This window comes from Cyrtonyx montezumae, unplaced genomic scaffold (assembly GCF_038088225.1).
Source record: "Cyrtonyx montezumae isolate F1298 unplaced genomic scaffold, pur_monq_1.0 scaffold_8, whole genome shotgun sequence".
Lineage (NCBI taxonomy): Eukaryota > Metazoa > Chordata > Aves > Galliformes > Odontophoridae > Cyrtonyx > Cyrtonyx montezumae.
In genome coordinates this window covers 86,301,034-86,313,428 of record NW_027072089.1, presented here as the reverse complement: position 1 = coordinate 86,313,428, position 12,395 = coordinate 86,301,034, and the positions used below count along the sequence as shown (strand labels likewise).

Sequence of the window (12,395 nt, the reverse complement as noted above, 5' to 3'; positions counted from 1 at the left end):
TTATTAAAAAAAAATAAGACATCAAAACAATTACTTTTTCCTTGTAAAGTTTACTACAGAAAGCTTGTGGAAAAAGACATATGTCATAGATTTCCTTATATTCAGTGACCAGCTGTTTTAAATTTGGATATTAAGTAATTCACCATTCTCTATTTGCAAGAGCAGAATGATATAATAAATTCCCATATGCCCTAACATGTGCCAGCTATAATAGGTTATCGAAAATCCAGCTGCTGTTGTAATAATAGCTGCCAATGTTAGAACTACTGAAGAGAATAATGAATCCACTTGAAGTCGACTAAGACATAAACTGACAGACTTCTCACTTATAATGTGTGGGAATACAGTACAGCTGTTAATTAAAAAGAAAATTGACCCAAAGCCACACAAAAATTACTATGAAGAATCACATGCATTGTTTAGGGTGTAAAATTAATGTCCAATACATATATCAAGTTAACAGTGAACCTATATTTTCATAAGCAGCGCCATTTCAGACACTTATCCTAAAACACAGAATGGCTTAGGATGGAAGGAAGGGACCTCAAGCATCATCAGGTTCCAACTCCACTGCCACAGGCAGGGTTACCAGTCTAGTACATCAAGTACTAGATCAGATTGCCCAGGGCCTCATCCAGCCTAGCCTTAAACACCTCCAGGGATGGATACTGTTCAGGAAACATCCTACATATATTTATATAAATGTACAGCAACATCCTACAAATTCACAAAGTTTACAAAACAGACTATTCCACTGCGATACGTGAGAAAGAAAAGCAAACAGCAATTCTCATGTAGCTCTTGCGTGACATACTTTATGTAACTAGACTAATTTTTCAATGATTATGAAAAATTGATTATAAATATGATTATGAAAAAAATGATTATTTTATGTGCAAAGACTTGAATGCAATTTTAGATTAAAAGGTACAACTCCTCACTTAATTCATTAAAATTAACACACAAAGTAAGACTGAAGAAGTGTAGCCGAACAAGCTGTTATAAGACCTTTAAAGGTAAATGTAACTCTTCAGGTTGGCGTAAGTACATTATTATACATATTTCTCCAAAATTATTGCTCTTAAGGAAGATAATTTTTAAATCATCAAGCCCATAAGCAAGATGAGAGTATTACCATATTGATTTAAATGTACACCAGCTGAAGAATGTAAAATATTTATTTAAAAACAAAAAATACTAATTCATATTAGCTGGAGTTAGATAATCCTCAGTATACAAAGCAGACAATGCTTAAAAGCCACACTGAATAAGACTTCAGTAATTTTTACTTCAAGCAGTCTATATGCAATACTTGAAAAAGATTAGAAATACATTGACAAATTAAAAGCATGCCATGCAGAGATTTAATATTCTAAAGCAAAGGAGCAAACCACATAAAGGGGGAAAAATCAAAGACTTCGAAGCTTAGAGAAGCTCATTCGTTTTCATACCTCAGTAAAAAGCTGCAAGTAATTGTTTTCAACCGCATGTTCCTGATGTTGCAAAAACAAAAACAGAACAAAAAAGAACACAAAACAACCAAAAACCAACCAAAGAAAAAAAGAACCAAATAAATGAAAACCAACATCCCACCATCACCACCAAAACAAAACAAACCCAAACTACTGAAATATTAATAGACTTACTTTTCTTTAAGGAAATCCACTACTCGTCTGAAGTCTGCCACGCAATATTCTCTTTTCATGTCCATGAGCACACTGTCGGAGGCTGACTGGACTGGTATGTGCAGAAAAGCATATACCCTTGGATGATTGAGAATCTTTGCCATTTCCTAGCAGTTATTCAAAAAGAAAGAAAGAAAAAGCTTTCAAGTATTCTGAAACCAATATATAAATCTTTACACTCATATTTGTTAAATACCACCAGTAATACTTCTGAAACCTAAACAACAAGCTGAAGTGGCCCAGCTGGAGAGAGTAGGGGCAGGTGAAAACATATGGAAGCAATTTTGTTTTAAAGGAAAGAAGAAAGCTATAGGGTTGTATTTCCTTTGAGATAGGACATTCCCAACGTAGTACTGGTTATTCATTTAAGAGAAAACCTTAGAAGAAAATTATTGTGAAAGTCAGTGCTTTCAGTCAGGTTAAAACATGCTGCCTTCAGTTTCGGAAGATTTAAAGATCTGCTTTCTTGTCAGTCAAAAGAGTTCTCATACACCAATACCTGAATGTCTCTAATCAGAGTACCTTTAGATCAGGCAATCTGCTAACTTGAAGTACATCTGATCATTTGCAAGTCTGCTCCAAAACTAGTCTGAAATCTCTTAACTATGTTATTACAGATGTGGGAATTAAAAGCACTTGGGTATAGAATAGATAGAACTCATCAGGGGGCTGCTAAAAGCAAAGGAATGGCTTGAGAGAGGCAGAGGATGTTATACATCATGTACAAAAAGATAAATAGAAAATAAAGGTAAAAGAATATGACAACAAACCTCAAGACCAAAACCAAACCTAACCCCATATTGACAACTGGTGTGGCGATGGAACATTAGATAGAGACAATAATGTTGAAGAATTGTTTCTTTCATTTTTACTATTTACACTATTTAGCAAGAAAGTCTGAATATTTTAATTACTGAGACTAAGCAGCATTTAGACAGTGAGCAACATGGTAAAATATAACCTGTTAATCTTTATCCTGCAAAAAACAAGCCAACTTGGATAAAACAAACAAACAAAACGTATGCACACAACAAAGAAGCAAGCTTTCACTGAAGGCTTTCACTTTCCTACTGCGCAGTACATATGCCGGATGCCGGGTCAAGCACTGCACTGTCTGCTCCCATGCCACGTGTGTTCAGCGTGCTCCAGCCAGGCTTACTCAGACCATCTCTCCTTTCTTTGGCAGCACAGATGTTCTGTTTGATAACAAATACTGCTGCCAGGTTTAGTTGTTAAGTTGCAAGTATTGACAAATTCTTTCCAGGTCATTAATCAGCAATATTGTCATGCATCTAAATTTTCTTTCAGCACTGATGTAAGGTTGGCCTAAATTGTTCAAAGAGAAGGTAAGCACCCTTGTGCCTTTTCTCCTTCAGGTACCTACCTCTTAATACCACTGATTCTTAGAGCATGGACTGATACTCTCCCAACATTTCAATTGACAACCATATGCACACAAAACCTAAAAACTCTCACATCACTTTCCTTTTACAGAAGTGCTTATAAGAAATGGCTGCATTATTCAGTGGAATACCTACTCTATCCCAGATATATAATTTAAATATTGAAGTTAAGCTTATGCCGATAACGGTGGGTGCATGATTTGGTACACAGCAAAGGTGTGCACAGCTGGTTCTCAGTGGAAGACAGAAGTAAACAAGAGGCCACTGCACACCCACACAAATCTTATGCATCTATTTTAAATGAACCATTTGCTTTTGTCCTCAATATTAGACACTCAGCTAGAACACGCTGTTCAAATAAAACATCACAGAACTTCTGTAAAATAATATCACAAAATGAGAAACTTTTCTTTTTGATAATCTAAGCTTTAGAAAATTCAATAGAAGTTTACAAAAAGCTTTCTACCAGTCATCTGTGATTTTTCTGCTTATTAGTAGTATGTTTCTAAAATACCAGAAATAGTGAAAGGACTGGAATAAAGTCATATATCACACCTCTACTGCTTGACTCTTACTTCAAAACACTTCATCTTCAAAAACACATTTAAGATGCAAGAAAACAATGAAATTCAGATTTCATAGTATGTTTCTGAATCTGCTAAGTACATAGAAGTAACTCTGCAATGTAGAATTAATTCTCGCTCTTCACAAATTTGCCATCTTCTGAGTAACAGCCTCTCCATTACCTTATTCACTTCATGAATTCTTTTGGAAAATAATCACCTCTTCGGATTTCTAGCTACAAAAGCATTATTTTATGTCAGCTTGTGTAAGGCTGAGAATCATTTGATACAAAAGCAGTGGATTTCCATCCCAAACAAAACTTGGGAGTATTATGTTTAAAAATTCTTTTTCCTCTTGCTCCTCTGCATTCATACTAAACAACACATTTTTAATTTTCTTTATTTAAACTTAAAACACAGATTGTTTTTTTTCTATGACAGTAGCAGCTTTTCTGTTCCTGCAAAACTAGCAACATATTGTAGAACAGCAGGAAGTAAAAGAGCATAAATAACTTGGATTTATCTATGTTATAAATGCTGTAATAAAAAGAATGAGAAACTACCTTGTCTTACCACACGTTTCATTTCATTGTTTTGATTTCAGAAATGAGGAATTTCTCTAAGTGTTTTTTAAAAAAGCGTCTCAATTCAATTTCTTCCTCTCTTCTTTGCCTTAAAATAATTAATTTTTGCTGCAAAACATGAAAAGTGAAGAACAAATCCTGAAAACAAAAGTGTGTTCTCCTATCCAGAGAACAGGTTTGAGAACGATCCCAACCCACTAGTTACTTGTCTTACAAGAACTGGCACAAACCTGATATTTTCACATTTGATCTAGTTAAATGCCAAGACAGAACTTCAGGTAATGCTTCCTGTAAAAATTAAATGCATACTTATACGCAGCTCTAGCCAAAACTGTTTCTTTTAGTTTTCTCCCATTAATAAATAATCGTGTAGCTTCTGCAAGTCTTGCAATTACAGTTACTCCATGCATCAAAAATGTAAAAATCCTAAAAGGTAAAACTGCTAAGATGGCCCTTTATGCACTAAGTGAAATTACTGACAATTCTACTGCACTGTTTTGTCTTAGGAAGATGCACATTGTTTCCTTATGATCAAAGACAACATTATTTAGAAAGAAAATTGCTTCTTCCATGTATCAGAAATGTGTGTACAATCCATGTTAGATATCCAGGAGCCGTCATACAGTCTAGTTACTGCAGTCGCAGGTTTTAAGCACATTCTGGATCACAAAGCTTCTTCTACACAATAGAAGACTGTAAAAGTCTCCCAACTGTATGTACAGCTACACAACATATGGTGCAAGTACTTTACCCAATGAAGTTCTATTGAATATATTCCTGTATTTTCAGGTGAAACCCTGAATTAAAGGCCCGACGGATAAACTGCTTTTCCAAGAGCATACCTAGTAGTAACTTGGTAGATTCAACAGTGTACAAACCGAATAGACAAAAGACAGAAATACCTGATGAGACACTGTGCATGTCTAATTTGCTTTCTAAGTACCACTAGCACTTGTTCTTTAACTTACCTGTTGCAACCAGAAACTCAGAATGAGCAGCATGAAACATCTGAATAAACCTATCTTTCAAATTTCTTAAGTGCCCAGTTATAAATGAAACACCAAAAGTGAAACACCCCAAGATTGTAAAGTAAGATCATTCTAGTCTTACCATTTATCCTCCCTACACCTAAAATTACATGGAAGTATGATTAAAGTATGATTAAATACTGTTTTGTGTTGGACAGTCATACTCAGTGAATCCTGACAGATTTTCCCACACCACAGATTACACAAAATACTAGATTTTATCACTTAATAAAACTATTAGTTAATATCCCAGGGGGGGCTTGAAGGACATCATGTATAATTGCACTTTATGGTGTTTCAACATTCTATGCTTAACATCTGTTTCCCACTGTTATACATATGCATTTTACAAATAAAGTGTTTTGCATTACTTGATATAATTACATACATAAGGTATTAGGAAAAATGCAATATTTAATTTTATTTACATCTGGAAATAATAAAGGAAAGATTTTCTGAAATCATAAGACTGTGAAAGAAAATTTCTGTCTTTTATCATGACTGAAACAGCTGATTGCCTTGCACCCTCCATTCCCCCCAATGGAATCTACTACTACCTACATGAAGAAGACATTCCACATAGGAAAAAAGAGAAAGTACTGCAACTTATTTTAAGCTGACATAACAAAAAGCAAAATTGTCTAGGTTTGGAATCTAACAATGTGTGTGAGACACCCTCTGGGATACTGATCATATAGGAAATATTTTTTTCCAGAGCTTAGCAGCTGGAGTACATCTAAACACAAGGCCAAAAAGGTTTTTATCTAGTCAGTGCATTTCATCCCAGCATCTACAAGAACTTAACCATCTAATCAGAACAGTGATTGCAATGACACCACACAGAACCATAGGGAATCAGAACCACTAAATATCAATATCCATGCATCTACATGGCACTTTCCCCCAAAGCAGGCAGAAGTCCACTGTTTGAATTCTGCCTCATGTTCAAATTACAGTGCTATGAACAACTTGCTTTCTAGAGAAAAAAATTTTGTCCTCTGCCAAAAGCGAAGTCCAATGAAATGCTCATCCATATGGAAACGTGACAAAATGGCACTCCCTCAAAACTTCTTTCCCTTGTGGCAGATGTTAACGTGAGATGTGCGATGAGGGCTCCCTGCTAGCAGTTACCATTTAGAGTCTAGTGGTGCCAGCCCCAGTACAGCCTGGCCAAAAACCAAGTGACTGTAGACCACTTCATAAATCCTCTACAGTGAAATCCAAGAACTGATTTGATCTAGTGATGGGGGCATAGCAATGATGATACTTACTGTGAACAGAAAGCCTGAAATGTTTTTGTTAAAATCTGAACAGGGAGCCCCTCATGTTTCCCTTTTCACCTCCAAGGAATGGGATTGTGAAAATCCAAGAAGTTATGGGATGTAGGACACATCTCCCCAAGGACGCTGTTTGGAATGCAATGCCTCTCCCCGTAATGAAGGAACATAATGATGCTGAATGTTGGACAAGCTGAGTAGCAGCCTCTGTCCCAGGTAGTGATACAACATACAGGCCCATCCTAAATGGCCAACTAGGATACGGGACTACTGCCTCACACAGATCCAACTGATGTAACTTGAATCTTAACGTAAAATCTGTGGGTTGCAAAACAAAAAGAAAAAATTTGCTTTGCCTGAAATACTTCATGATACGAAAATTGGCATCCCTATCCCAACCTAGATTCTGGCTTTAAAATGGGACTGATGTTACTTTGGATTAAAATGAAGGCACTTTTTCTGCTTTGCATAGGGCTGCTTTTTACTCAGATCTCCTGAATGGTTACGCCCAAGTACAATACTAGAGTCTCCATAGTTGTGTCTCCAAAATTCAGCTGACCCAGTGAGACATCTGGCATTAACATCACGACACTGATTTCTTCAAAGTATCAAGGACCTTCAGTTTCCCACCTGAGCTGATGCAAGTTGTGTGGTTGGAAACAAGCAGTAAATAAATGGTTCTGTCTTTAAAAAAAATGACAACTTTTAAAGCCATTGCTACAATCACAGAGAGACTTGCTGTAGCTTAAGTGCTGTTTGTCCAGCTTCAGTAAATTGATTCACTGTAAGGTAAAATGTTCACTTAATTAACTGCTGGAGCAATGGCTTAATGACTTATAACCAGCCAACCAAACGGTTAACATTAATTCTTTGTGAAATGATTAATTCTGATTTGCAAGAAAATACATACCTTTTTCATTTTCTCCAAGTTGCTCTCTAATTTCTCATCATTAAACACTATGCTAATGAAATATTTTCTTCCTGAGGTAAATTAATGTTCCTCTTTGCAATATACATAAGAAACACACGAAGAAGTTCCCTAACAAGGTGATTTATTGCAATAGCACAGTGCTGCTTTAAATAACTTTCTATCTCAATCATACGTTATGCTGTTTAACAAAACCTTGACAAATAGTTAAAATGTAAATAGAGGCACACATGTACAATAGGCAAAAAGGACCACTGCAATAACTTTTTGTTTTCAGAAACCTGGATCAGTGACATGGATCACCAATTTTATCCACGCTTCCTTGTCAGACAAAGAATTGATGGTTTCTGCTCAGAAGTCACAAAATGGATGGGGCACCACACTAGCTCCAGTGCACCGAGACAGATCAGTATCAGGAAGCTTCCCCGTTGTTTCTCTCTATTTAAAATGATCACGTACATTACCTCAAAAAGCAACTGCTTCAGTAGGCTACAGTGAAAGGAAAATAATGGAAGGTTATAATCAAAACCTGAATTTTTAAGAAACTACTATCAGCTTCTTCTTCAGATACCAAACTAGTTGAGTTAAATTTCATGGCACAGGAGTATCAAATATTCAAAACCATAATTGCAAGATTGATATTGCAGAATTTAAGTTCTTTAGAAGCTCCTCCTCATAACATAACTAAATTAACTGAATTCAAAGATTGGGTAGAAGAGATTTAATAATTTCCTCTATTCAGAATAGCACAGAAAGACAAAACCAATAGTTTTGTGTGGTTTTATTCCAAGTTTCTGGAATACATTTCCTTTTTCTCATTTTTAAATTAAAGAATAATCACTTCAAAAAAATCAAACTTGCTAAAACAAATGACAAAGCTTAATAAAGCAAGCCGTCTTGCTGACATTATGCAGATGATGTTGCAGAGCACAGTGAGTATGACAACTATCAAAGAAAACAAAGGGGGTTGTTCATCTAAACTAAGCAGAAGCTTGTGGAACTGGGCAAGTTTGCAGATCTTATTATAATAAAAATAACTGGGAAAGCAAGATCTTATTTGGTTTTCAATGTAAGCACAAATACTTAGAAAAGATGGTACAATTTGACATGAGCTATATTTCTGACATCAACTTCTACCCCACTGCCCTACAATGTATTGTAACAGATAAAATTCTCATTTCACACATATGATATCTGGTCGTTGAACAAACAGCTCCTTTAATGGTGATTTTCATTTTCTGCTAGTAATCCACCTGAAATAAAACTCAGCTCCAAAGTACTACTACAAAGCAGCGTTACAAGTAATTGATAGACAACCTGACAACACAAAACAGAGTGGATCAGTCTACATTTGAATATACTTCATCATTATGCTATCTGAAAAGAGAAACAACCATATGAACAAATCTTAATGTACAGCTAATATCCACAGCTTTAACTGGTCAAGCAAAGTGCTATTTAATGTTAACCCCTTTCACAAACATGAATTTTTATGCACAAATTATTAAATCCTGCAAAGCATTAGCAGCATGCATAAAATATCCTGTTTTGATTGAGAAATGACTCTTGCATAAGTAAACCAGTTCTTTCTGCTATGTTTTTCAAAATATTTTTTCCACTAAGGTTATGAAGAACTTAATTCCCACCACCACAAATGCCCCTTTCTACGCTGTATTAAAGCAAACTTTTATTGTTTATCAAAGTTCCCAATACAATATTTCATAAAGATTTTAAGAGCACTCAAGATTTACAAATACAACATAAAAACTTCAACAAGATTAAGATGGGTTCCTGTCTGATGTTTATGTCCCAAATCATTCTACCACTTTACAACAAACATATCACCACTCATTTATTTCCATTAGAAGCCACTGAGTCTGAGATCTTAAAACTTTAGATTAGACAAAATGGTACAACCTAACTCAAAGCACAGCAGAGATCATTCATTAATAATCTCATAATATTCAAAAACACGTTACTTCTGTGGTGAATTCATCACAGTTACATTACACTGGGTTTTAAGAAGTAATTGCAAGGAGATAAACTGTATTTGGAAATCTCAAAAATGAAGAACAATCTGGAATATACAAGTTAAACAAAGATGTACACACAGCCTCCATAAGACAAATAAGTATTTATCAATATAACAAAGGAAGCCACAAGACAGCTTTTTTCACCCTCCTTCCTCAGAAGTCCAGATGCAACCTCTCTGCTCCCCCTTCCCTTAATAGCTTAGCTCTCTTTCAGTTTTACTGCCAGCAAGACTAACACAGTTTTGATGTAGACAACCATGTAATTACAGCAAGGGACAGTTGCACGGTCCACCAAATACAAAACACTACAAAATGCATGGCAGTAAGAGGTCAGAGACTTAACTATTCATTTATTTAAATGTATGCCACAGTTTTCATTTTTCTTAGTCACATCAATATATTTTAATTGGAGCTTTCAAAGGCAACAGTCTATGAAAATAACAAAAATACCAGAAGCAAGGCAAATAAATACACACCCTACAGGCCTTTAATTCCTGAAATCATGATGCCCTTTTTTTTTTTGTTGTTGTTGAAGAATGTCTGTATTTTGTTTCCTTTCAAAACACACTTCAAAACAGCTTACACTTCAGCTTTTTGAAAACTTCACCTCACACAAAACACTCAAAAATGTTTAGAGCGCTCCTGGAGAAGAAGAAAAAAGAACAATATGGAAAAAAAAATAAGAATTCAGTGATTTTACTGTAATTCATATCTATGTGCTGTGTCAAGGTGCATTTGAGAAAGCCAGCTGTATGGTATCAGCTTCAATGAGGTTAAGGAACATAAACGCTGAGATGACATGAAAAATCAACGCAAAAGAGCAAAGAATTACTACTCATGGCACACTTGGCATTCCTTAAGCATTTGAAGACACTGCCACCATGCAGACTCCATCTCTATGGCTGGTGTATCACTAAATCGTTCTGAATTAATAATGGAGATGAAGTCCACAGATGGCATATGGTATACTTTGAGATAGACTCATTTTGACAGGTGACAAAGAAGACTACTCATCTCATTATGTGAAATTAAGCACTTATGGGAATGGCAGGTGTGAAGTGCCTCCTTTATGCAGATTTGGAAGCATCCCATCACTCACAGAAAGCACTGTAGTAAAATCATAGACAAATCTGGAAGCAGATATGGCGTTAAATCTGCAAGGGAAGTAAAAAAAGGCTGAGATGCAAGCCTCTGCCCTCTCAATCTGGATGATCCACATTCCCTCCTAATATGACCAGAATCTCAGATACTGAATCAGAAGATTAAGTATAGAAAATAAAAGAAAAAAAGAAAAAGAAAAAGAAGTATATGTGAGACAGAAATCAGTCTCTAGCACTACTCTACAAACATTAATTAATTTCAACCATATATACATTTGGACTACTTTTTGACTTCTCAGACTATCTCTCATGCACCTTTTATCTAATACTACTGTTTTAAGAGATTTTTCCCAATCTTCTTGCTCCATCCATCACTGTAGGTAAACTTAAAACACTGTCTCACTGGAGTGCTAGTCAGTAACTGCATAATATGATTGTGGAATAAATGCCTGGAGGTTATTTTTAAAGTGGGCTGTGCAACCTTATGCCAGTCTTGGTATGCACTGATAAAAGAAGATGATAACATCCCCATCTGCCAATCTGTGTACTTCAGCAGTAGCCCTGTGCAAATACATATGGCTTACAGTACACACAGGGTAACTCCACACCTGTGCACTCATTACAGGATTTGCAAGAACCATAAAGTAGTTCCTCATACTACCATTTTAATTCACTCCTTATGTTTATTTTTTTATTTGTTAAAATCAAAACTCTTCCAAGATAAGACGTATTTCCCTAACTGAAAGTCATGCAAACTAACTAAAATTTTCTGCTACAAAAGTAAGATACTAAGTTTTTCTCTATGTCAAGCACCTTAGGTGAGGGCAGACACTCGAATAGGGGACAAATCTCAAAATCTTGGCAAAGGAAGAAAATCAAGCATGGCATCTGCACCTCAACTGCAAACTCCACCAACTTCCTTCTTACTGCCTTATAACCACAGGCAAAAGAAACAACATTTCTCAGAACGGTCTCAGTTCCCTTAATTTGTTTTAAACATAGCTAATAACAGCAAACATCTTGTTTCATGAAGTGACAAACATCTCCAAGGACTGAGATGCACTTCCCTGACAATAATATCTGAAGGTACTGGGTATGCTCAGTATTTTAAATCACAGAATCATACAGAATCACCAAGGTTGGAAAAGACCTCCAAGATCATCCAGTCCAACCATTCACCTATGATCAGTATTTCCCCACTAAACCACGACTCTTTGTACAACATCTAAATGTTTTCTGAACATACCTACAGGGAACGTGACTGGGCAGCCCATGAATAAGTGTGAGCACTACACTAACGAATCAAGACTGACAGGGCCAAAGCCCAGCCACGAACTTGGGCACACAGTGCTTTGGAGACTCTGCCAACAGCTTCAGCAGATCTCTAATCATAGCCCCATCCACTGTATGGTTTTCGGGCAGACAAAAGTTAAGATGTTTATGAAATAAATATGTATATAAAGCCTTTGAAAACCAGTAGTTTTAAAACACTTAAGATTCTGAGTGTCACTGGACAAAAACAAAGTCATACAAACTTTGTTAGTTTAGGAGGTTACAAGAATAATAGAGACAAAGTTGAAGAAACATCTTGTTAGCAGGTAATATTCAATAAATTTGTCACAGATTGTAAGTGAAGCAAAACTGTTGCTGTTAGGCTGCATCTCTAGGGAAGCTCAGTCCAGATCTTAAAATTAATTTATTTTTTTACGACAACTGCTGCCCTATGCCACTTATCAGACATGTTCTTTAATGAAGTGAAATAAACTCTTAAATAGCAGTTGCATATGTAAAGTT

At 35.8% G+C, this 12,395-nt stretch overlaps 1 protein-coding gene across 1 annotated transcript in view; it reads right to left on the bottom strand.

The window, feature by feature from the left end:
* The window catches only part of CDKAL1 (CDK5 regulatory subunit associated protein 1 like 1), a 335,413-nt gene that overhangs the window by 97,299 nt on the left and 225,719 nt on the right, over positions 1-12,395 (bottom strand). Inside the window, exon 10 of the mRNA XM_065752679.1 lies at positions 1,647-1,792. Within this exon, the coding sequence (XP_065608751.1) occupies positions 1,647-1,792 (146 nt within the window). The remainder of the gene's footprint in view (positions 1-1,646; positions 1,793-12,395) is intronic.